Genomic DNA, 27,664 nt, shown 5'->3' with positions numbered 1-27,664 from the left:
AATCTCAAGCTTACCTACCCTCGGTCTAATGGAAACCATGGGAAGTATAAACCTCTGCGCTCATCACACTTTGCCCACGGGCAAATCACATCCACAATTACAAAACACCGATACTATATGGATGCGTCTAAAATCGATAAAATCATATATATATATATGTACCATTTCCAATTTTCATAAAACAAGGGCTAACAACCATAAATTTCAATTCATCAATTAATCCATAATCTTAAAATCCAATGGTATATATATATATGGCCAAAATTTTCCAATACCATAAAATAATTTTCCCATAATTGTTTCAATGTGTAATAATTTTAAATAAATAATTTCCTCCAAATCCATAAAAGCCAATTCATACCAAAATAACATTGAAACCTCATAATTGCATATAATATTAAATCCCACAATTCATAATTTTCTATAAAATAATTTTCACAATTTATCAAATGCATAAATTCATATAAATGCACTTTTATCAAGTACAAATAATCCACTGTTAACTTCAACAATAATTTAATAAAATTAAATGTGATATTTCTCGAAAACCAACTATGGTCTATATGCACAAACAATCATTTTATAAGTGTAGTAGTTTCAATCGATATTTCTCTTTCAAATCTTCAAAACCACTTTGAATTAAATATTTCACTTAAACCTCATAAAATCTGAAATAATCAAATTTTCTATAAATACATTTTCAAACACATAATAAATCCATCAATGAAATTAACAATAATTAAAACTATAATTCCTTCAAAACCCCAAATTTTATGGGCAGCAATACATATATTAAAGTTCACCAAAAATGCACAATATAAATTCAATTAGGAATTCTCTTAATTATTAAACGAAATTAATATAATTTCCAAAAATTAAATTATCACAAAATATATATGATTTTGTACCCAAAATAAAATTTAAAGGTGAGTCACTCACCTTGAGCATGCAATTCAATCAAGATCCTCCATAGAATTGATTCCGCAATTCACATGTGCTCCTAAAATATCAACAATACACAAAACCGATTAAATTAATATTTTAATAGGATAAATTATGCACGGGTACCTAGAGGATTTAACACAAACGATATCCAAAATTCATAAACAATATACCGACGCGACGCTTACAATGCAAGGATCGTGAATTGAGTCTCATCTCCTAGAGATTAGACCCATGGTGGCTGGAATCTTGCATGAAAGGTGTTGGGTTTAATTTCCTCAGATCTCACAAACCATTAAGAATTGGGAAAAAAATGCCTCGGATTTGGATTCAGGGAGGTCAAATTAGTGGAAAGGGGTAGGTGGAGTGATCAGAAACTCACTGAAACTGGGTTTTCCCATGACCCACCATGGTCATCGGAATCCACCACCTCCGGCGACGCATCTAGCAGCCACTGGCTATGAAATTTGGTAAAGAGGTAGATCTGGTATGGGTAAACCAATGGGACTGGCAGTGATGCAAATGGAGGTCTGGTTTGGGTGAAATCAACCAGAGAATGAAATGGGCCACTCACTGGAAAACACCCCGATCTGGGAGCGTCCCGACGATCTGGCCATGATTTTTTGCTGGTGAACCGATTTTGAGGGGTGGGTCACGGTGGTTAGGCGTGTGTACTATGCTGGTGGCCAACAATGGATGAATGGCAGTTGGCTGGTCCTCCTCCCTTTTTTTCTCTCTTTCTCTCTCCTCCCTCGCCCTATCTACCACCTCTGCTCCCCCTTCACCAGTGAAAGACCACGTGGGCACCACTGTGCTCTCACGGGTTGGTCCAAATGGTGACATATAGCGTACACTATTCACACGTTTAAAAAATATATTAAGATAATATGATATTCGAAAAAATTTACAGGTCTATAACTTTTCAACGAAAAGTCCAAATTAGACATGCTACTAGTCTATGAACTCATATTGATTAATACACTACCAGAATCGCATTCATAAATGACACAATAAATGCGTCGCAAAAAATAAACAACGACGTATTCCAATGAGTCCCCTAACATCCTATCGCGAAATGCAAAGACATTTAGCGACCCATTATCAGAGTCGCCTATCCTTAAGTTTTTAGCGACTTAAATAGACATTTAACAACTCATTATGAGAGTCGCCTGTACGTCAATTTTTAGCGACGCATGTTACTTTTAGTGACGCATTACGTGAGTACCAATATTAGAGTTTTTAGTGACAACCATCGACTTTTAGTGACTCATTATCAGAGTCGCCTATATTTCCATTTTTAGCAACAATACACTTTTAGTGACACATTATTTAAGTCACCAAATTAGAGTTTTTAGCAACATAGATCGACTTTTAGCGACTTTTTATGAGGGTCTCCTTATTTGGGTTTTTAGCGACACTTATTTATTTTAGCGACACATTATATAAGTCACCTATATATGAATTTTTAGCGACGCATATAAACTTTTAGCGACTCATTATTTCGATCCACTTATAGCGATGTATTTTCTAATAACTGTTTCGTGTAGAGCCACTAAATAAAGATATTACAAGTGACTTATAAGTAGAGTCACCTTTTTAGCGACCATGGAGGATTTTAGCGATGTAGTTTTCATTACTTGTAGCGACTCTTTATTTATCTATAGAAAAGTCGCTAAAAATGATATTAGCAACTCTGTTTTAAGCATCGCTAGATTTGTTAGTCGCCAAAGATAGGCAAGTAAAGGTCGCCAAATATGTTAGGCGACCTTGTTTCTTGTTGATGCGTCGCCCATTCGTTTTTTAATTTTTAATTTTGTGAATATTATTAAAATAGTAAAAATATAAATAATTAAAATACAAAAAAACTAAAACTAGCTTCATCCAGAATAATTAGAATACAAAAATTTAAAATACAAATTTTTTCATAACAAATTAATTATCAAATAAATTTAATATTAACTCATTAACATATTTTGACATAATTTGTAAAGTATTGTATTTTTTCATAACAAATTTAATATTAATTAAACTTCCGTGAATGCATACTCATTGAGATGGAAGTTGACGTCCTCTTGCTGATTACACCTTCATACTGCATATGGAAAAATTAAAAAGTTATTAACACTTATGCAAAATAAATAAAATTATTAATCATTATTAAATTTGTAATTTAGTAGATGAAAATTTAAAGAATATTACCATCGTTCTTAAGATTTGGCGAGGGACATTTCTCCTAATTAAAAGTGGAAAACACATAATGAAGCAGATCAAAAAAATAATTAAATGAATAATAATAAATGTTATAAATATTATTTAAAACATAAGTTAATAAATATACGTACCAATTTATTTAGAAGATATTATTTATCCATATACCCTTATAGTCATTACAAACATAGCCACTCTCACATTCATCCTCATTATCATTTTCATCAATACTTGGCAACTATATGACAAATGGATTGTGAGCCATCGTAGTATCTCCAAGAACATCTTCTTCAACAAAAGTATGATGTTGTGGTGAAGTTAAAACAATAGACCATCTCGAATCAAATTGATCTTCAACATAAAATACTTGTTGGACTTACCAAAACAATATCAAGCAATATCACAAACAAAATCTCTACAAAAGCAAGATTAATAAAACCCAATAAATCTAACCTGCAGTTAAAATGAAAAAAAAAAAAAAAAAAAAAAAACCCAACCCACCACATGTCTTTGCCAACCACAAAGAAAAAACAAACTCACCTAAATGATGGAGACGAAGAAAGAAGAAATCCAGAAAATCACGCAACACAGAGAAATCCAGCTTCCCTGATGATGACAACATAGGCAAATGAAAAATGAAACCCGAAATATCCCACTCTTCAAGTCTTTCTGAGATTGTTTCCAAATCTAATATTTATTAGATAGTGTACTAGATGTAGTTTTAAAAAAGAAAGGGATTCAAAAGTGCGCGTAAAAATTTTAAAACTTGCCCAAAATTTTCAAAAAATTGGAAAAAACGCACATTTTCTCTCAATTTTATTTTTTTTTCTTTGATTAATTTTTTAGTTTTCATCTACAAATAAAAACTGAAAATATTTCTTAAAAATATGAAGCAAAATATCAAAATTTGTTGTTTATTTTTCTGTTTTTCAAGTACACCTTTATTCTTTATAAAATTTGCATGTCTTTTAAAATTTTTGTTTTTTTTTTTTAATTGAGAGAACAAGTGACGCATTCTCTTCAAGAAGGGTCGCCTGTTCTTGAATTGTGGGATCAAGTGATGCATTATGTTCGAAAAGCGTCGCCTGTTCTAATTTTTATATTTTCTTTATAATCTTTAAATAATTTTTTAATTGTTCATCTACAAATATATTCATGTAGCAATCCAATGAAAATAAATTCCATTGATCTAAAAACAAAAAATAGTTTTTTCAATACTCTTCTCAATTATTCATATATATGTATATAGACGAGACACAAAATATATAAAGACTTAATTTGAAATAAGTTACCGAATACAGAATTCTAATTCAACAAGTATTTATTAACAAATTTATCTATATAAGTATGTTAAATGAGCTTAACTTTCATGTGTTTATGGTCCATATAAGTATGTTAAATGAGCTTAACTTTCATGTGTTTATGGTCAATGATAGCTTACTTGTTTTTAAAAATTGAAAGTTTATTAAATTGCTTTTTCTGTGAAAAAAAAAATTGAAGGAAAAGGTGTCGTAATTCCATTAAAACGCGTTGCCTATTCCATGTTTTATTATTATTATTTTTTAATTTAATTAGTTTTGTTAATTGCTCATTTACAAATTTAAAAAAAAAATCATATTTGCAAAATTAAAAAAATTACTAAAAACAACTTTTAAATTCAAAAAAAGTTAAAAATTGGTTGAGTGAAAAGGCGACCCAGTTGTTGCAAATGCGTCGTCTTTTCAATTATTTGGCGACTCTTTGTTAAAAAAATACGTCATTTAAAACTATATTAGCTAATTCTTGTTATATTATTACATCCAAGTCATTTGGACTGGTGGTGTGGTTATTCCTTCAAAGTGTAAGAGGTCCTGGGTTCCCCTTTTTTCTTTTTTTTTTTGGTTCTTTTAGTCAATCTAATTTTATTTTAACTACAAATAACCAGTGAAAATATTATAGTAACATAAATGAGGTAGTTTTTTTTTTCTTTTAATCAATCTAATTTTATTTCAACTACAAATAACCAGTGAAAATATTAGAGAAATATAATTGAACTCTTTTTTTTTTTTTAAGATTTTGGTAACAGGCGACGCACAATGAACTTGTTCTCCTTTTTTTTTTTTTTTTTTTGGTTCTTTTAGTCAATCTATTTTTATTTCAACTACAAATAACCAGTGAAAATATTAGAACAACATAATTGAGCTGGTTTTCTTTTTCTTTTCTTTTCTTTTTTTTTAAGATTTTGGTAATAGGTGACGCACAATGAAGATTGTAAGTCGCCTGTTCTCCTTTTTTTTTTTTGGATCTTTTAGTCAATCTAATTTTATTTCAACTACAAATAACCAATGAAAATATTAGAGCAGCATAACTGAGCTCTTTTTTTTTTTTTTTTAAGATTTTGATAACAGGCGATGCACAATGAAGATTGTGCATCGCCTGTTCTCCTTTTTTTTTTTTTGATTCTTTTAGTCAATCTAATTTTATTTCAACTATAAATAACCAGTGAAAATATTAAAGCAACATAATTGAGCTTTTTTTTTTTAAAAGATATTTGTAATAGGTGACTCACAATGTGCATCGCCTATTACTAACTAGAATGCACAATGTGCGTCGCCTTTTACTAGAGTCGCCTATTAGTAACTGGAGATGCAAAAGGTGCATCGCTTGTTACCAAAATTTAAAAAGAAAAAAAAAACTAGCTTAGTTATATTGCTTTAATATTTTCATTGGTTATTTGAAGCTGAAATAAAATTAGATTGACTAAAAGAACCAAAAATTAAAAAAAAAAAAAAAAAAAAAAGAGAACAGGCAACGCACAATCTTCATTGTGCATCACATGTTACCAAAATCTGAAAAAAAAAAAAAAAAAAAAAAAAAAAAAAAAAAACCGGCTCAGTTATGTTACTCTAATATTTTCACTGGTTATTTGTGGTTGAAATAAAATTAGATTAATACAGTTTGTAGTTAATTTTATTATATTGATAGACAGTTGCCTATCCAATTACGTGAAAAACTTTGCGAGAATAAATTGTACATGAAAAATTATCTAATTGAGCAACAATCACGTATAATTAAATTTTGTTGTTATATAAACATAAATAAGTATTTGATTAATCATTTTTCATTAGTGTATCATTTAAACAATACAATTCATATAAAATATACGCACGCTATTAAAGGCGACTCTGTTCAACCAAATATTTAGCGACTCTTAAAAGATGTGTCGCGTGTTGTTGTTTCTAGCGACTGCTTGACGTTGACAGTTTTCGGATGCGTCGTCTATTTATTGAATTTTTACTGACATATTAACCTCAGAGTCGCGGTTTTATTTTTTTAAATGCGTTTGATTTCTAACGTCACTAAGTGAGTGTCACTAGATCTTAATTTTCATGCAATGGTACTTTACAACCAGATAAAAGTCAAAGTTAAATTTCACAAGAATAAAAAGTCAACTTGGCACCTTTAGACAATTTGGACCTCAACTTGTTTTGCTCATAACTTTCAAATTATAGCTCTGTTTTTGACGTGCTACTAGTCTATAGACTCGGGTCAATGTGTACCTCACAACGGTGCCTCAATCAACCTAGAATTCTTACCGAGTCAAAAGTCAAAATTTGACCTTTTTTGTCAACAACGGTCAAACTTGATCAACTTCGGTCAACTAGAGAAATTTCTGGCGTACTTCAGGACGGGGTGTTACAATACTGTCTAGGGTGTGGTGGTTAAATTGTAAATAATATCCATGAAGCAAAAGAGTGAGATGCTAAAGGAGGTGAGGCGTTATCGAAACCATAGGAAGAACATATTTCACAACCCTTTAGCCTTCTAAAGGTCTCGTAGCAAATCTGTCATCCTATGGTCATCAAATTGGTATAGTACCGTATCATTACTCACTTATATCATGACTATACATAGAATTACTATGTTATATTTCGTATATTTGCAAGCGGAACAACAATGGTTATTATATATGTGTTGTCAATAATCTACTACAGAGAGTTATGACGAGATCTGTCATGACCTTGGGACAAAAATGGTCTTGTTGGGGTTCTCCCCAACCACCACTATCCTATGGTACTTTAGGATTCTAATAACCACTTATTAGTACTTGGCATATAGTATGGTACGCTAATGACAACTGAGTTCATGCAAAGTTTGTCCTATATAATAAGTTTTGATTAAATATTTATATAAATGGTCTACGCATTCATTATAGTTTTATAATTCTTTTTAATGCAAGATTTCACAGTATTCTATTTCTTTTTAAATATTAGTTTTATTTAAATAGGTTATCAGGGTTAAAAATATAGGTTTTCGCCTCCCACACTATCATGTAGCACCTTGGGATTATAAGGACCTCTTGTTAATACCTATTATATAGTATGGTACACTAATGATAACTAGGTTCATGCAAAGGTTGTCCAATGGGATAAGTGTTGATTGAATATTCATATGAATGGTTTATGCATTCATTATAGTTTTATAATTCTTTTTAATGCATGATTTCACACTGTTCTATTTCTTTGAATGTTAGTTTTATTTAAACAAGTTATTGGGGTTAAGAATATGGATTTTGGTGAAAAAATTTTAAATGGGGAACATTTCAAAGACCCAAAGGTAAGGTTTTAAAAGGAAAGAATTTAAAAAGTTAAATGGCTATTTTCTTGTATTTAATAATCTATTAATTGAGATATCCTTATCTCACTTTTTATTATTTTAATCCATTTCTTTAGGTCTTAACTATTAGCTGACACACCCATTGCACATCACATCAATTGCTGTTATCCACATCAGTAGTATCTCATATTTCTCTTATTTATTCTACATCATTTGTACTATTTTCTTCCACTTGTATCAACATAAAATTGATAAAACATCTTAGTATGCTCTAATATGCATTGATAATTCTTGTAGTTATGGTTGCGGATGGTAGTGGACATTGATTGATATATGTGTGTGTATATATATATATGTATATAATTTTGGGTTGTCCACATTTTATGGAAGATTTTGCTGAATTTTCCATAAGATTATTCGCTAGCTAAGACTTTTCCTGGATGAGGCCACTTGAGAATTGTGGAAGATCTTTGGGTTTGTCTTGTCAATTGAAATTTTGATATAAATGTACAGTTAATTCTAAAATTATTTTCAAATGACAATGTGATCAAAAGGTTATTTTTGAAGATCAATGAATTATATATTTTATTATTATTTTTGTAACACCCTATCCCAAATTATACAGAAATTTTTGCACGTTGATCAAGATTGATGGGATTTGATTGATGTTAACCGAAAGGGTCCAACTTTGACTTTTTGATTCGGATAAAATTCCAGGTTGACCGATGAACCATTGTGAATTATAACTCGACATGAGTCCGTAGACTAGTAGCACATCGAAAACAGATCTACGGTTTGAAAGTTATGAGCAAAATAAATTGAGGTTCGAACTATCCAAAGGTGTCAGAGTTGACCTTTTATTCCTGTAGAATTGAGCTTTGACTCATGTATGATTGTGAAGTACTCATCGATACAAGTTCGTAGACTAGTATCACGCCTAATTTGGATATTTATTTTTGTAATTACACTTAATTTGGACATGTGGTTTGAAAGTTACAGACCCAAAAAAATTTTCCGAGATAATGGTTAATATTCATTGATCTATGTGTATGTAAACAGTGTCACCACATGTCAAGTTTTCAGCCAATCCCATGAGTGCACAGTGGCACCCATGGGTGGCATTTTAATTGGCCAAAATGGGTGGTGGGGCATGGGAGGGAGGAGAGTGAAAGAGGAGAGAGAGTGAGGTGAGAGAAACCACCACCAGCCACCACCATCCGACTGCTGTCCGACTACCAGAACAATACACGTGCAAGACCACCTTCAAGTCCACCTGAAACTAGCCAACCCCCAAAATTTCATGGCCAACCGACAGCTGATGCGTACGGATTGGGACGATTTTCGACGGCGGTGCTGTTACTTTCCATCGTAGATTCCTCCCAAACCTTACCTCTTTTTGCCTCACCGCCTGTCCCGTTGGACTACCCATCATCAGATCTACCTCCAAACCAATTTTCACTGCCAATAGACCCTCGACATTCTGCCGACGGTGGCAGAATCCAGTGACCACGGCGGCTTACCAAAAAACCCATCTCCGGTGAGTTTCTGACGACACCTCCTACCCTTCCCCACTAATTCTGACCCTCTGAACCCAAATCTGGTGTCCACTTTCCTCAATTATTAACGGATTGTGAGAATCGAGGGCCTAAAATCTGAGAGCTTTCGGACGAGATTCCAGCCACCATGGGTCCGATCTCCGGAAAGTAAGACCAGACCCGTAATCCTCGTTTCACATGCTTCGATTAGGTATATCATTCATAAATTTTGGTTGTCGTTTGTGTTCGCTCCTCGGGTATCCATTTGGGAGTTACTCTATTAAAATATTAATATAATTAGTTTTGTATATTGTGGATATTCTAGGTGCACGTGTGGGTAGTTGAGTTGATCCTGCAAAGGATCTCAATTGATACACATGCTTGAGGTGAGTGACCCAACTTCAAAATTATTTTGGGATGTTAAATTATATATATTTTGTGTTAATTGGTTAGTTGAAGAATATGTTTTATGTGTTGAATATTTAGTAAATATATATTTAGAATTTTGATGCCAAAATTGAATGAATTATATTTATTTGTGCATCAAGAAATATTTTGATTTCAAAAATTTTATGGATATGGAATTTTATTAATAATTGTTATATTTTATTGTTGGAATATGGTGTAATTAGAAATGCTTTCATGTGAATTTTAATATACGTTTAATATTTGAAGGATTTTCCATTTAATTTTACAATGCCAATTTATGATGGTTTTAATATATGTGTCGTGGCCAAAAATATATTTGAGATTTTAAAGGAATTATAGTTTAAGGTTTTTAATAAATTATTGTTGGGTTTGATGTTGATTTTATAATGCATGATAAATGTGTTTACATGATTTTAAGGATATATGAATTTCATGTGATTTTAATATTATTTTTGGCATGATTTGATTTTAAAGATTTCAAGAAAAATATTGGTTTAAGTTATAGTTCTCTCAAAATATATATTTATGCACTTGAAATATTATCTAGTTGATTTTATAATATGGGAAAAATTATATATTATCGATGGATTTATGCTGGTAATATTTAAGAAAAATGTGAGATTGTGAATTTGAAAAATGGTATAATTCCCACGGTGAATTTTTGGAAAACTTAGTATTTTAATAATAAATTTAGTAATTGATTTTAGACGCACTCATACAGTACTGGTGTTCTATACTATATATATGGATAAGCGTGCAGCTGTATGTCTCCTGTGAGTTGTCATCGGACCGAGGACAGGCAAGTTTGATATTGGCCATAGCCGCTTCCCTCCACCGCCTCGATGACGGTTTAAGCAGCGGTGCTGTTGGAACGCCAAAGGGACCGTATGCAAATTTCTCTCTTTAAGCTCCCACCGGACGGTGCTCAGGATGCTAGATATCATAGGGCATCACTGGTATATAGTGTGGTGCATCAAGTATTTTTCAGATATAAATTTCAAATCCCAAAGTTTTAAAGTTGTATTTAAATTAAATGTATTTAATTTGTTTTATCACCTATTTCCAATTAGTATTTTCTAAAATGTATTTATTCATATTTTATGTCAATTATTTTAAATCAATATTTTTAAAATGCATCTTGCCATATTTTTATTATATAGATTGATTAAATATTTCACAATGAATTTTATAATATTTTTACCACTTATTTTATATGGTTTGTTTGTAATTATTTAAATTCTGTTATTGATTTTGTTTATATTGAATTATTAAATCAAATTTTCTGAATTATATATTGAATTTCACTTTTACGTTACATTTTTCTAATGCAAGTATTTTAAATTTATTTTATTGTATTTTATTCATATTTGGATTATTTAATTATTTGTTTAATTAATTATTCTTTGATTTGGGCATAAAATATTGGATTTTGTGAAAATGTTTTAAAAGGAGTACCTTTCCAATGGAGTGAATGGTGAGGGTTTTGAAGGAAAATATTGTTTTCAATTAATTATTATCTATTTATTTATTTATTCTTAATTAATCAAGTATACTATGATTATTATTACTATTATAATTGTATAATAGATAGGATCACTCAGTGAAATGATTAACATTTTATATTTTTAAATCTGTTCCCCGAGATACAAAGATTGGTACAAAGATTTTTAAATCTGTCATGCATCTATAATCACCATCAGCATGTTTAAAGAAAAAAAAACAATAATATGTATTTTGGCAAAAATTACTAAATGGCAGGTGAGTATTTTTTACTTATCATACACCAAAAGAAGGGTAATTTTGATTGGGTGCTTCACAACTAAGTAAGCCTGATATTGGTTGAATTTGTTGGCATTAAGGTACAAGAGTTTTAGTCAATTACTTAAAAATTGAATTAAAGGACGGTTTCTTAGCCCCAAAAAGGTGTGTCAAAGTTCTATTCTCATATGTAGACACCTGTTAGAAAAATTCAGAGCCAGAATTAGCTGGCTTGCAATTTGATTAAAGTTACCGCCAAAGTGACGGTTTAATTAAGCATAAAAAATTACCGCCAGAATGTGCTTGTAATGAATAATCCCAATCAATAGGAATCTCCTTCTGCAATCTTCTTTCATTTGCTTCCTTCCTTCATATCGGAGTGCCTCCATCAAAATTTAGCCCACTTATTTCATTTCTCTTATTCCAAATATAACTCTACACAGCATACAAAATAAACAATAAACAAAATACAATATGAAAGAATTGCAAAGATATTTTTTAGAAAAATGTACTTTATTATCCCCATGACATGCTTAGATGTTGAGGAAATTCGCTGGAGACAAGTAAAAGGGAATGACCAAGAGTGAAAACAGAGCAATTTTGAGAGAGAATCAACTGGAACTTAAATCGTGATGTGTTGGAGCAAAAGGAATTGCCAGGGATGAGGGATTCGAACTGTGGGTACTTATGGCTTGGGATTAACAGGTACGATAAGTTCTAAGTTAAGTAAAAATAAATTTGCAAATATTTTAAATAGGATAGGATTGGCCAATGCTTGCAATTGTATAGCCTCCGTACTCATTGTCACTGAAATTATCAGTTTTGAACAAACTTTCGACCGCATCCCAAACGCCTCCAGTGTCGAAATGGCTAGTCGGTCGAACCTCAGTGTAAGCCTGTGTATGTATATATGATCAATGTGTAGTATAACAGAGCTTAAGTAAATAATTAAAGATTGGAAGGATCATTAATTAATACTATAAGAGGTAGGTATAGCGTCGGTAGAGGGTATAATTAGCTAGCCACTTACACAATTTGTACCATGAAAGGGATTGGACCAAGCGTTCAACCAGGCAATTTTATCTCCGGCACTGTTCCTGCCGGAGTAAACAATTGCGGCGCTTGATCCACGGAGCGTCCCGGAGGTGTGGACATGCAGAAAAGCAGCCCATTGGCCATTTTGAATCTCGTTTGGGTACGGGGCTTCTCCGATGTGGCCGTGGAAATCATAGTCCTTATAACGTACTAAGGTACCTCCAGTAGCATTATAAATTGTGACCAATGTGGCAATTCCATTGCCATACCTCTCCTTGAGGTTCTCGACATACTGTCGGCATTCTCGCTCTTTTGGTCTGCTTCCTTCAGTTGGAATGCCACTTGAGCCCTGTCTTTGGCTGTTATTTCTTTGATATCAGGATAATATAACTTCACTGTTGCATCAGTCACAGGGGTTCCAAACAAGTTGTCTGCCATCTACTATTATTATTATTATTAGTAATAGTAGTATATACGCAGAGCTTTTTGGATTCAGTTTTTGGTGGGAATATATTGCAAGCAAAGCACATATATTTATAGATACACCTATCCAACCACCGAGCGCCACGTCCCTTGCTAGCCACTAGATTTAATTTCTTCGTGCGTTTCGGCATTATTTTTACTATAACCTTTTGTTTACTGTCCTACAAAATCAATATCTATAGATTAATGTATCCTTGTTTTTTTTTTTTCTTTTCTTTTAGTAATTGAAAGTGGCTAATGGTCTGACAATTTTTTTAATGTTGTTACTTAAATGGTTTGTGGGGGGACCAATACCAGCCACTCCGGCCACCTCGGCTAATGCTTCCATTGATCATCTTGTTGTTGTGAGACGAGACAAATAACACGTTTATAAATACAATTATATATTATATACTTATTTTGATGGTCCCTTCTCAAATATCTAATTTATCCTATACTTGTATAAAAAGTATTTTGGGTACAAGTCCTTGTACATGTTTCAGCGTTTGTGACCATATGTGCTACAAGTAAAATAAGGAATATTACCCTATATATATATATATATATATATGTATGTATGTATATGACCTGTAGCATGTGTCACATTAGGTAGTTCGCACCAAAAACCACATAAAAGCTATTTAATTTTTCTTTTCTTTTTTTTTCTTTTTCTTTTTGAGAAAAGTACACTTTTTACTTTTTACAATAAGTAAATAAATAAACATTTATATATATATACACACGCACATATAATCATGTGGACATATTGATTTTAACATTAAATCTTTTTCTATTTATTTTTGAATTACATCAAAAATTAAGGTTTAAAAACTAATTAATGATCAAAATAATGATTTATTAATATATTAAAATTCAATTTTAAATAGTGAATCCGATTGAGACCAAATGAACCCTAAATATGTTTTTAAATTTCAATATTTAAAGCAATCAAAGGGTTGACTTGATAAGAACCTTTATATATATATATATATATATATAAAATATGTTTTAGAGTATCTTTAATGGTAAACATGGACTGCTACCCATGTGGTATAAAATTTGATATTGTTTAAATTTAGGTGGCATAGTTATACAATCAATTTTAAAATTGTTTTCTAATAATAATATGCAGAATGCTATTTATGGCTATTGATTAATTATTATATATTTTATTAATTTGTTTTGAAAAAATTTACTTTTTAAGGAAAAGTTTAATTTTAAAGAAACTTCACACTATATAATAAATTCTTTAATAGTTGAAAGTCACTTTAATAGTGTTTATTTTTTTCCTTATCAAATTAACTTGAGCGGATGTTTGGACACAAACTCGTTGGAGTTTTTTTTTTTTTTTTTTTTTAATGGCTATCTTTTTTTGTGATGTATCAAAAAACATATAGTAATAGATAAAGTCATTCAAGATGCTCTTAGCTTTAAATGATACAATATTATTTTTTATGGAAAATAATATAAAATGTAATTTGGTAAAAGTTATACAGTTTTACAACAAAATTACTATTTCCTTTTTATTTAGAGTAAGAATGCAAATGAGTCAAGTTGAGCTGAATATTGGCATTCATAAGCAATATTAACATTTATAATATAAAAAATAATTACAAAGTCATTTTTTCATTTCCAAAAAAAAAAAAAAAATCTTACTATCTAATCATGATATTGATTATTGATAAACATATAGTTAATAAAAAAAATCAAAATTATATATCGCTAGTTTAATTGTTATTTTAATTGCTATGTTTTATAATATTCAAATATTCGATATTTCATATAAAATTTATTTCATATTATTCTCTACATTCAGATGAATGATAAACAGTTAATAGCTAAGATCCCAATAGTTTATTAAATTCCTATGCTTGTACATTTTATGTTATGCAAGCCCCCTTAACTCAGAGGTTAAAGAATCACATTAGCTAGCATGATTTTAAAATTACTCAAGTTTCACTTAAGTTCTCAAGATTTTGAAATTATTTGCTTAAGCTTGACTTGTTACATTATTAAAAAAAAAAAAATTTAAAAGTTTCAATATTTGTTTTTTTAAAATAAAAACATTTTAACATTAGTAGTTAATAAATTCCATTTATTCTATCATTTCTTATTATAAAATTAATCTAAGTTAAAAAAATATATAAAGTTAAAATATAAAATATATTATTTATGCATTATAAATATTCAATATGCTTAAATTTATAATATAATTTTATATAAATGTATATAAATGATAAATTTAAGCTACTCATGAGCTTAATTTATTGCTTAAAACTAACTCGCGAGGTTTATTTTTTGTTTAAGCCCGGATTGTTTTCTTTACTAGTTGAATTTGTATGAGTTTAAATTGAACCGAGTTCAAACCAATCACAAACTACTCGACTTTATTTCCAGTTCTAATATGGAGTTGCTCTTAATTCTTTAAATATATATATGGAAAAAATGAAAAATAAAATAAAAACAAATTCGCACACATCCCCTGGCCTACAGCTCATGCTTTTTGTTTTGTCTTCTGTATATATTCTGAAAAAAGAAAGCAACACCATCACCATGCAACTGTATATCTTCTGTATTCTAACATGAAAGAATCTAAACACTTGTGTGCATGTGTCTTTCTCTTGTATTTGTGTCATTTTCTAAAACAATTCCAATTAAATTCCCATCACATATCCCTTATCTTCAATTATGTACATTTTTCAAATTCCTTTCATAGCACATCTTATGTTAGATATATACGTATACTTTAAATATGTATCTGTTTATATATATATATATATATATATATATATATATATGTATGTAAGATCCCATATCGGTTTGAAAGGAAAACGAATTATGCCTTATAAGAAGGTATGGATACATTTTCCTTGAAAGGCCTTCCTATAAGAAAGCAAAATCGTTTGGTTGACCTCTGAACTCATCAGATTCTCAAAGCTACATAGCTTTGCTATTTCTTCAATTAGCCCTTCTTCTTCTTCTTTTATTGAAGGAGGTAATAATGGTTAGTGCAAAAGAGTTGTAAAAATTCTTCGTTGAGAAAGTTGGTCGAAGTTTTGAGGCAGGCCATTAAAGACAAGGTCAATCTCTAAAAAGGGAACATGATCACGAGGGTGAACAGCAAGCAAGTGACTTTTTTCCAGGTTTGTAGCAATTCTGGTTGACAAGGGAGAAGATCAAGGCCTTCAACCATGTTGTCCCAGATTTTGGAAGACTGGCTAGGATGATATCAGAGTGTTGTGCTTGGAAATGTTATTGAGTGGAGATCACACTAGGTAGAGCAATAGATGGATACCAAAAGCCTTTGTACTGACAAATAATCTTCCTAAAAATTATTCCAGCCTTCCTTTGAAGGAGTATTGAGCAGGTTCTCAATCTCATTCTTAAGCTCTTCATTATTTGAAGAGAAGCTGATAGTGGAGTTTGTTGTCTCCTCCATTTTTCTATACCTTCGATTGGAGAAAAAACTTGTACTAGTAAGAGAATAAGGGAATAAATCCTTAGGTGAGAAGCAAAGTGCATAGCCCTTCTGTGTTATATGTACATTAAGTTGTACGATAGCATGATTGGGTTTTTGTTAAGTTGTTTGTGTAGCATGGTTGTGTTTTTAGTTTTAGTGGTTTTTGTATTTTTTTAATTTTTTGATTTTTTTAATTTTTTATTTTTACCTAATTTAACATTATCTAATTATGGATCATTGTTAATGATCTTATTGAGATAAAATTAGGTGGTCTTGGACTATCTATTCCTATATTGTCCTTACACAAATTTTTTGACATGTGGTATAAATAAAATAAAATAAAAAATAAAAATATTAAATCATATCAATCATCTTAAAAGCACATCAATCACTTTTTTATTATGTATTAAAAATTTATAAAAGGATCATGTGGAAATAGATGCTCCAAGAACCATCTGATTTTTTTCCCCTCTAGAAATTTCTCTAATAGAAAATGCTTGTTTATGATCTATTTGATGAATTAAACAATTATGTTACAATTACTAAATCCCCATATTAGACCGTTAAGAGTGTACCCATGGTTCAATCCTTCCCTTATGTTGTAAATTAAAAAAAAAAATACCATTGGAATTCATTTACTATTTTTTTTTTTTTTTGATAAATTCATTTTCTAAAAGTTGTGTCAAAATATTATAAGCTTAAAAAAATAAATAAGTCTTTTTGCCAAAATAATTTTTGTTTTTATTATCATTTTTTTTTAAACATTAGGGTAGAGGGACTCAAAGCTTCAAGAAAGCGATGATTTTATTAATTAATATAACTTAAATATGGATAAGTGAATATTGAAGACAAGCAAAGTTTAAAATATCTTATATTTCCTCGAAATTTCCTCGATACTTTCATTTTTTGAAGGGGTCGATATAAAATTTAGATTCGAAATGGAAATGGATAGAATTTCTATAATATCCATTGAAATTTTTGAAATTTTGCTAAAATTTCCATAGAAATTTCTATAAAATATCTATATCAAATTTTTAATAATTTGGTTAAAAAATCTATAATTTCCATTGAAATTTCTGAAATTTCCATAAAATTTCAAAAATATCCATGGAATTTTTTAATTTTTTAAAAAAATTCATAAATATTATTGATATTTAGTAAATTTTTTTATCAAATTAAATTCATTGATAATTTTTTTACCCTTTAATTGGTTTTTAGACATTTAGTGATATAAGCAAAATAGAATAAATTGAATTGAATAACATTAATAAGTTATACTTATTGAATATCGATAAAGCAAAAATGCAAAGATTTTATATTATATTTTTAAACCTGACAAATTTTATTGTCGGGAATATCTGTTTTAAAAATGTGGATAAATAGATGATGAAATATATACATGTGAAATAATACTAAACATAAATTTATAAATCATCAAGAATTGAATCCAACAATAATATTTGAAACTATAATGGAAGATGACAATGAAGAAGGCAACCAAATGTACCAATGGATTAGAGATGTTCATTTAGATGATCATGAAGGGAATTATGATCTAAAGATTGCACAACAAGCTGAAAAAAAAAGGAATAAATGTTCAAAAAGTGATTGCTGAAAAAGTAAATTCTAATAGTGGTGATTTATTTCAAAGACTTATGAGAGGGCCTACTAGAACTACTAGTGCTTCAATTCTATTAGGTGATACGCATTCACAATTTTAGACTTTTAATAGTCACTCTAACTCAAGTGATGATGAAAATAACTTCAATAAATTATCTGAATTAGAAGTTAGAAGAGATAGTGGCCAAAGGGAATCAACAAGTTGAGAAGTTGAATTAACCCCATTTACTGGTGAACAATATTACACACATGCAACTCAAGATGAAGATCATGGGACTAAAGATGTAACACTCCGTCCCGAACCATGTCGGAATTTTCACACGTTGACCGAGGTTGACTGTTGACCGTTGACCGTTGACCAAAAGGTCAAAAGTTGACTTTTGACCCGATTGGAATTCTAGGTTGACTAAGGTACCGTTACAAAGTACACATTGGCACGAGTTCGTAGACTAGTCGCACGTTAAAAACGGAGCTACGGTTTGAAAGTTATGAGCAAAACAAGTTGAGGTCCAAACTGTCCAAGGGGTGCCAGAGTTGACTTTTTATTCATGCAAAGTTGAGCTTTGACTCATGCATAGTTGTGAAGTACTAGTCGATATAAGTCCGTAGACTAGCGGCACGTCCGATTTGGACATGTGGTTTGAAAGTTATGGACCTGTAGAGTTTTTCAAATACTGTATTATTTTAATATTATTTTTTTAACGCATAACAATGTGCCATGTGTGACTAAATAAGTGTGACCATGTGTCACCATAGTGAGGTGCCACATGTCGACCATGTCTAATATCACATTATTTTTATTATTATTTTGTGTAATAATATTATTTAATTATTTTTTTATTTCATTTTATTTTATTTTCTTTTTTATTTTCTTTTCTTTTTCTTTTTCTTTTCTTTTCCTCACGTGGGAAAACACCTTCTCTCTTCTTTTCCTTTTCTTCCCTTCTTCTTCCCCGAGCTCGACAGAGACAAAAACACGCAGAAATTTTTCTCTCTCTCTCTCTCTCTCTCTCTCCTTTGACTCTCTCCCTCTCTCTGTTTAACCGACCGTTTGGCCTGATTTCAGTCGCCAGAAAGCCACACGCACCGGCCACCGGTGATGCCCAGCTCGCCGTGACCTCAGCCTCCAAATTTCCCGGCCAGTCACCACAGGACGCGCCCAGATTGGGCCGGTGAAGTCGGCGGCGGCCGGTTACGTTTTCCGGCGATTCTCGCCATTTCCAACCAACCCAACCCGACCCATACCTCTATTCCACCATTTTCGACCCCTCTGATTCCATTTCCGGGGTTAGATTGCCCAAAATCCCCACCGTTTGAGAGATCCCTCAAGTTTAAATTCGATCGAAGCTTTCCGGCCAAATTCCGGCCACCTCCGGCGGAATTGGGGTTGATGGAGACCAGATTTGTAATCCTCGTCACTCAAGCTTCGATTCGGTATATTATTCGACTATTTTGGATAATGTTTGTGTTTGACCCCCCGGGTACCGGGTATTATTTACCCGATTAAAATATTAATTTATTTGACTGTGTGTGAATTGTGTTCTAGGAGCATCGGTGAGTCGTGGAATTGATCCCATGGTGAATCATGGTTTAATTGCGTGCTCCAGGTGAGTGACCCACCTTCAAAAAATATTTTGGGCAATTAATTATGTTTAATTGGTATTTGAATCATGCTCATGTGGTACGATGTAATTATTATTTTATTGTGGTTTAATTTATTATTTATGCATGAGCAAAGTGTATTTCGGTAATAATCGTACGTGGTTTTAAATATTATTTTTCGGGCATAATTGGGTTAAATATTTTATGAAAATATTTGTTTAAATTGTATAAATTATGCCCACGGTATTTTAATTGTTGCACCTCGTGTTACGAGAAAATTATGCTTTATTTGTTATTGATGTTTTCGTATTGGATTGTGAAAAGGAAATATGTGGGATGGTATTTTGTGAAAAATTTGGTATATTTCCCATGGTAATTTTGGAAAACGGTACGGTTGGTTTAATAATTATTTTAGACGCATTCACACAGTATTGGTATTCTGGCATATGTATATGTGGTCAGCGCGCAAGTATTATTATTTCACCCGTGAGTTGCCATTGGACCGTGGACAGGCAAGTTTATTATTGGCCACAGCCGCCCCCCTCCTTGGCCGGGATGATGGTTTCAGCAGCGGTACTGTCGGGACGTCGAAGTGACGTTTGCAAGTTTCTCTCTTTAATCTCCCCGCCAGTCGGTGCTCAGGACGCTGGGTATCGGAGCGCATCACTGGTATATGGTGTGGTGCGTCAAGTACAAATTTTTTGGATAAAAATTTCAAACCCCAAAGAGAACAAATTATTTATTATAATTTATTACAGTTTATTTATATTTGGGGTATTTAATTATTTATTTGTTGTTTATTAAATTATTTGATCCCTTGGTTTTCGGGAAGTACGAATATCGGGTTTTGTGAAAATGTTTTAAAAGGGGAACATTTCCAACGGAGTGAATAGTGAGGGTTTTGAAAGAAATTGTTACTTCAAATGTTTATTTATTTATTTATTTATTTGTTCGGTACTGATTTATTAAATCCCTTTATTTGGTATATTATTAATATTAAAGGTGTACAGTAGATAGGGTCACTCACTGAGATGATTAGCATCTCACGCTCTTAAATTCCGTTCCCCTAGGTCCAGGTTGGAGACGTTGATTATCCGGGGCGAGCCCAACGTCTCAGTTCGTTACCGAAGGTTCAAGAAGCATTTCTTCCCTTTTTCCTCTCCATTCTGTATTACTTCTTATCTGTCATTGTATAAATTCCATATTTATCTGTATAATGCTCTGTATACTGTATTGGACATGTAGTTATCATTTATGCACTGGGTTGCTACTGTTATTATTTGAAGTGCTGTAAATTTGTGGACACAAATTGTAGTAATGTGGGAGGAATAAGGGGATGAATTTTTGAAGTGTGTTTTCAGTGCAGGTAATTTTTGGTAAGTCCTACCCTTAGGGGAGGTGCTGCCGGATTTTCCGTTGGAAGGTTCGGTGGTATTTCCCTGGGATCAGGGCTTGTCTAGGGTTCCGGGGAAGGAATTCTGGACGGGTCCTGACAAAAGATGCAGGTCAATGATTCAGTGCTGTTGGAAAAGACTATATACGTAAAGAGAAATCTATAATGGAGATGTCACAATAAGAAGAACATTCGATTTCTATGAATTTTGGATCTATGAGGGTTGGAAGTCATTTTTATAACCATTATTCAATGGATATTTATGAAATGTCATCAAGTAATAACTCATGGATACCATTTTAAACTTAACCATCAGAGAGTAATAGTTATATATATAGTCAACCAATAATGCAAGATCCATATAATTGGCATATTAATAATTATATGCAAAATTATCAAGAAGATACATATTTTCATAACTACTTTTCACATTTTATATCTCAAAATCAAAATGAGGAAGAAACCAATAATTTTCAACCATCCAGAAGTTCTATGTGGTATTAAGATGATATTTGTGAACTACAATGTAATTGTAATAATTGTTTTATATATTTTAGTTAATAAATAATTTTATCATATATGTATTTTTTGATAAATTTTTATTAATAATAATTCATCTATGCTTATTATAAATCAATCACTAAGAAGAATATAACATCCATTTAATATTTTAGCAAGTTTTATAATCATTTTGATAATTGATAAATTAAATAAGTTAATTTTAAAGTTTCAATTTCAATAAAAAATTTTATTTTTTAAAATAAATTTCCATCATTTTTATAATATTTTATCGATATTCGATATTTTTCGATATCGATACTTTGAACATTGAATACAAGATTAAGATAATATGTAAACATTTTGTTGAATAGAACAATATTGAAAATATAAAATACATGTATTTTTTTAAAAAAATATTGTTGGTTAAGATATAACAAATACATACATATATATATATATATATATAGTAATTTTAAGTTCAATCTTTAATGTTATCTAAAGATTAAAAATTTTTAATACTATCTAATGATTGAAACATTATTTGATCGTCATAATTAAACCCCAAGATCCTGGTTCAGGCCCAAGCCCCTCCCTAATTTATCAAAAAGAATAATAATAATATTTTTTTTTTCTTTCTTTTTGTTTTTGAGCCACAAGTTAATTTTTAGAAGCTAGACGTTTTTTTTTTTTTTTTTTTTTTTCTTTTGTAAAAATTATTTATTTTTACAATTAAATGTCCTTTTATGGAGTAAAGAAAGCCCAACATCCAGTTGAGCCACCCTCCTAAAAATCCAGTTTAACTTCCACCCAAGACCAAAATAGCGAAACTCAAAGTCAAAGCTTACTCAATAATTTTAAGGCCCACAACTTGGACTCCAAACTTTTCTCATGATCTGATCCGAAACCTTCCAACCAAAACTCGAGGAAAAAAACAAAAAAAAAATGAAAACGTTTTCATACATTTATTTTTAGAAATAATTGCTTATTAAAAGTATCAATTTGTTAAAAGTAAAACAACCAATAAAAATCAGCAGTTTATGTATAAATATATTAAATGTTTGAGGAATTTTTTTATTTTATTTTTATTATTTTTTTGTGGTTTGATTGGTAAGGTTTTTAAGACCACAACCTGTTAGGAACCAGATTGGGCCGCTATGTGGGTATTACGACAATATTTATTTATATTTTCAAGTTATATTTGAAATAAATTTATTAGATGAGATGAATATCAAAATTGTTTTTTTTTTTGAGTTATATAATTGGTTAAGAAAATTTAAATCTAGAATCATAATTTCAAAAAATAATAACTTTATTATTAGCTTGTCTCTGCAGGGATCATAAAATCAATCTTATACAAAAAGAGCATTTATTTGTTTCTCTCAATATAATAAGAAGTTGGAGAAACGACTTATTGAATTATATGATGACTAGCCACTTGCCTCAAAATTTACAAGTTTTCTAAAATTTTCACACACAACTATATATAATGAATTCCAACTTCCACACCACACCACACCCCCCCCCCCCCCCCCCCCCCCCCCCCCCCCCCCCTCCGGCGCGGGGGGTCAATTTTATTTTATTTTTTAAAATTTACATATATATAATTTTATATAATTATACATTTTTATCATATTATATAAAGTTGTGCCCCTCTAAATTGTAAATTTCTTCTTTTATTTGTCAGATTTTAATTTTTTTCCCCCTTTTTACTAAAGGTTTAAATGATGCTTATCCAATGGTCCAAATAGTATCTACTAAATATGGTATAAATATTTTTAACATTAAGATTGGTAAAATTCCCACATTTAATGGAATTTTTGGGTTAAAATTTTCAATCTTTAAAAATTTTTTTTTTACTTTTCTATTTTTATTTTTTATTAAACTATTGCTAATAAATGGTAACTAATTAAAATCTTAACTTAAACATTTTTTTTTGTTGAATACTAAAAGCATTTTCCAATGGATTCTTTATTTGTTTATTTTCTTTATTTTAAAAAGTAAACCATTCAAAAGAGCTTTGGAATTTAATTTGGCTTTCAAATAAAAGAGCTAAATACACTTAATACACTTTTTATTTACATCTATATTATTTGAATTTAACGTGGTACATGCTCTCATACCATTAATATAGCATTTGAATGAGGATTCGATAAAAAGAAAGAAAGAATTAAATATTTATAGATAAAACAAAAAAAAAAAGAGTATTATTAAAGGACAATTTAAAATTTCACTTTTTATGTTAAAGTTTACTTTTTATTATGGAAAAAAATATTTTGTTTATTTTAAATAGTCGTATTTTGTGTTGTATTATTCATATTTTATGGTTTTTTTGAATATATTTTCTGAATTCGCCATTGACTTCAAGATAATATATATATCTAAAATGAATTTCCATATGATCAATGATAAAAGAAAAGACCTTCCATATATACAAATTATAAATTTATATTCACCAAAAAAAAAAAAAAACAAATAAAGGTAGCACTGACATTATACTAATTTAAAATCTAATTTAATTTGTAAGCATTGTCATTAAATTTCTCCAATATTTAAAATAGACCATCTCCACATGGTATGAGTTTAGACTTTCGTTATTTTTTATTATTTGTCATCTACAAATTGATGGACAAACAAAAATAGTAATTAGAACAATATAATTCCTTTGCTTCACCAATTTTGTAGTTTTGACTTATATTTTAAAAAATTATCAAAATACACCCATCACATTTCATTTCTATTATAACGTCATCCCTAACCGAAGGTGACCGAGATCAGCTTGTTTTGAATTTTTAATTTAATTTTCAATTTTGTCTTATTATTATCATTATTTTTTTCTCTTGAGCCACAAGTTAATTTTTATTTTTTTATTTTTGTATTTTTCACAATTAAATGGCCTTTTAGGAAAGATTATCTAAGGGACTAAAGAAAGCCCAACATCCAATTGAGCCTTCCTCCTAAAATATTGGGCTTAAAGCCCATTGGAGTCCAGAAAAGCTCAACTCAAGCCCTCCTCGATAATTTTAAGGCCCACAAATTGGGATTCAAAATTTTCCTCGTTTTCTATTTTGTTGGTGAAAATTTTTTTATTTATTTTATTTTTAATTATAAAACTCAAAATTATATAAATTTTTAATTTTAATTTTGTGCATGCTAGGCTCTGAGCGCCTTGCCAGGGGCAAGATCTTTATTGAACATTTAAATTAGTCTTTTCCGTGATTCTAATGATTTATTTTTTTTTGGGGTAAATAGTGATTGTAGTGATTTGATCCAACATAAAGGTTTACAATCACATGCAAATTTTGTCTCCTATTATTTTATCCACCTAATTAAGTATTTTGTCCCAGGACTAAAAATAATAAAATTAAAAAAAAAAAAAGTATGCACGTGGTCAATTCAACCCAATACAAGGAACACAGTGCGTGGTGTTCTATAGATTTTTTTTTTTTTTTTTTTTTCCTTTCTTATGAAGGTGTTTTATAGATCTTGCAGTTTATTTTATTGCATTCAATTAATTTTTTATACTATCCTTAACGTGCATCGCAGTTAATTAATTGTGAGATGACACTTTTGGCTTGATTAATTCATTCACAAATTCAACCTAATCAATGAAGTAGATGACTGTTAAGGAAGGTATTTACCTTCATTATTTTCATTCTTTTAATTTCCATGCTTTCCATGCGTTGGTAAAATATATTAGGATGTATAAACTGCTTTGGTTTCAATTATACTTTAACTCTCATATTGTCTCATATAATATTAGATAGTCCATTTCTGGTGATCAATAAGTTTTGGATTCGAGAGTGGTGATGAAATCTCCTTTTCCAATTTATCAGATTCTATTTTATATATATATATATATATTATAGTGTAAATTATTTGATTGTTGATCCAGCGGCTAATGAATGATCAAGGTCAGGTTGTGGACATGAAAGTGGCCTTTTTCGAACTGTCACTCAACAACATGATGAGGATGATGGCCGGGAAGCGGTATTACAGCGACAGCGTTGAGGATGTGAAGGAAGTGAAGAGATTCAGAGAGATTCAAGTCGAGACGTTCGAGCTTAGTGGAAAATCGAACGTGGAAGATATCTTCCCTTTTATGCGCTGGACTGGAGCGTCTAAAGGATTGGAGAAGAGAATGATGGAGTTGCACACAAAGAGACGAATTCATGCAGAATCTTATAGATAAGCATAAAGTGAGAATGGAAAATGAACGTGATGAATCTAATTCTAATTCCGAAGACAAAAGGAAAACCATGGTTCAGGTTTTGTTGTCGTTGCAAGAAAATGATCCCGAAAATTACAGAGATGAGATTATCAAAGGCCTCATGCTAGTAAGATTTCTCAGCTCTTGAGCTTCCTCAATATGCATACTATTTTTTTTTTTTTTTGATAGACAATTAGACACAACAAGTTTTGTTCGCTGACTAAAACATTTTTTAACTACCATATACAGTTTTGTTACCAAATCTAGTTGTTGCAGCCTAATACAATTTAAGCCCAAAAAAATGCTGTCTACAAATTTTCATTGCAAAATGTCTTCTAGATCTTCTTCTTCTTCTTATTATTATTATTGTTATTATCGTCATCATCATCTTCTTAACATATATATATATATATATATATATATATATAAAATAAATAAAGTTTAGTAACAACTTATAAACACAGACAATAGACATCTTCAAGTGCTAATAAAGTCACCTATAAGTGCTTGCAATCTATTCCAAGATTTGAATCCAAGACAAAGGAATGTTCCTATATATATATGCAATTGGGCCAAATATTGATGCTTTTTCTTTTTTTAATATTACAATATTGATGCTTATTTAATATAATATACATAATTAATATGTGTTTATTTTATATGCTATGTTATTTGGAGTAACGGATACTTCAACATTGGAGTGGGGCCTTTCACTTCTGATGAACCATCCAGAAATCATGAAAAAGGTCCAAGCAGAAATCGATGAGAAAGTGGGACATGATATTCTAGTTGATGAATCAGATCTAAATAATCTTCCTTACTTCCAGAGCATAATCATAAAGACTTTGAGAATGTATCCATCAGCACCCTTATTGGTTCCTCACCTAGCATCCAAGGATTGCACAGTTGAGGGTTATTATATCCCAGTAGGAACCACATTATTTATCAATGCATGGGGCATACAGAATAACCCTAACATCTGGGAAGATCCAGAAACCTTCAAACCTGAGAGGTTTGAGGTTTTAAAGTGGCCAGGAAAGAGTTCAAGATGATGCCTTTCGGGTCGGGCCGGAGGGGATGCCCTGGTGAAGGCTTGGCCATGAGGGTTGTCGGGTCGATTTTGGGTTCATTGGTTCAGTGCTTTGATTGGGAAACCGGTGGAGGAGAGAAGAAGGTTGATATGACAGAAGAGATTGGAATCAGCTTGCAAAAGGCTCAACCTTTAAAGGTTAAGTGCCACCCTCGTCCGCCCATGTTGAACTTCCTTTCTAAAATTGGAAGCGGTAATAATTGATATAAGTGTAATAATTGAATTTTTATTTTATTTTATTTTATTTTTTGCTTAGTGAATTAGTGTAATAATTGATGGTGTCCTAGCTTAAGAGGAAGTGAATAAAACTTTTGCTTAATTACATTTTAATACTTTCTAAATTGAAAAAGTTGCATTTTCAGCCTTTAAATTTAAAACATTCCAATTTATAGGCTCTCAAATTTTTTGTTGATAAAATTGAAATTTTCTTGGCAAATTACGGCTGAAGATTCAGTCATATTTAATCAAATATTAGAATTAAATTATTGTATTTGAAATCATTGTTTGTCAAAATTTTGATTGGATAAAAAAATTGAAACTTAAAAAGTTTAAATTGCAACATTTAAATTTGAAGATGGAAAGTGCAACTTTTTCAAGTTAGAAAGTATCGATGTGCAATTAACCCTAATTAAGTATTCTGTCCCGGGACTAAAAATAATATAATTAAGAATATATATATATACACGTGGTCAATTCAATCCAATACAAGGAACACAATGCATGGTGTTCTATAGAATTTTTTTATTATTTTTTATTAAGGTGTTTTATAGATCTTGCAGTTTCTTTTATTGCATTCAATTAATTTTTCACACCGTCCTTAACGTGC

General features: G+C 30.6%; 1 protein-coding gene and 1 pseudogene across 1 annotated transcript; one reads left to right on the top strand and one right to left on the bottom strand.

Annotated features, from left to right (window-relative positions):
* Window positions 1–12,217: 12,217 nt before the first annotated feature.
* Window positions 12,218–12,941, bottom strand: LOC107412848 (23 kDa jasmonate-induced protein). Its single transcript, XM_060819577.1, has 3 exons — window positions 12,797–12,941; window positions 12,499–12,713; window positions 12,218–12,364 (listed from the first exon to the last, which is right to left on the bottom strand). The coding sequence occupies exons 1-3, from the start codon at window positions 12,939–12,941 to the stop codon at window positions 12,218–12,220; spliced, it is 507 nt and encodes a 168-aa protein (XP_060675560.1).
* A 13,472-nt stretch (window positions 12,942–26,413) lies between these two features.
* On the top strand, window positions 26,414–27,062 carry LOC107428647 (cytochrome P450 81D1-like; annotated as a pseudogene).
* The last annotated feature ends 602 nt before the right edge of the window (window positions 27,063–27,664 follow it).

Source organism: Ziziphus jujuba, chromosome 8, assembly GCF_031755915.1.
Source record: "Ziziphus jujuba cultivar Dongzao chromosome 8, ASM3175591v1".
NCBI lineage: Eukaryota > Viridiplantae > Streptophyta > Magnoliopsida > Rosales > Rhamnaceae > Ziziphus > Ziziphus jujuba.
This window is presented reverse-complemented; position numbering and strand designations above follow the sequence as displayed.

Coding starts and splice junctions, on each gene's coding strand:
- LOC107412848 (XM_060819577.1), bottom strand. CDS start 12,941: ATGGCAGACAACTTGTTTGGAACCCCTGTGACTGATGCAACAGTGAAG. Junction 12,714..12,796: donor AAAGAGCGAGAATGCCGACA/GTATGTCGAGAA, acceptor GAGGTACCTTAG/TACGTTATAAGGACTATGAT. Junction 12,365..12,498: donor CCTTTCATGGTACAAATTGT/GTAAGTGGCTAG, acceptor ATACATACACAG/GCTTACACTGAGGTTCGACC.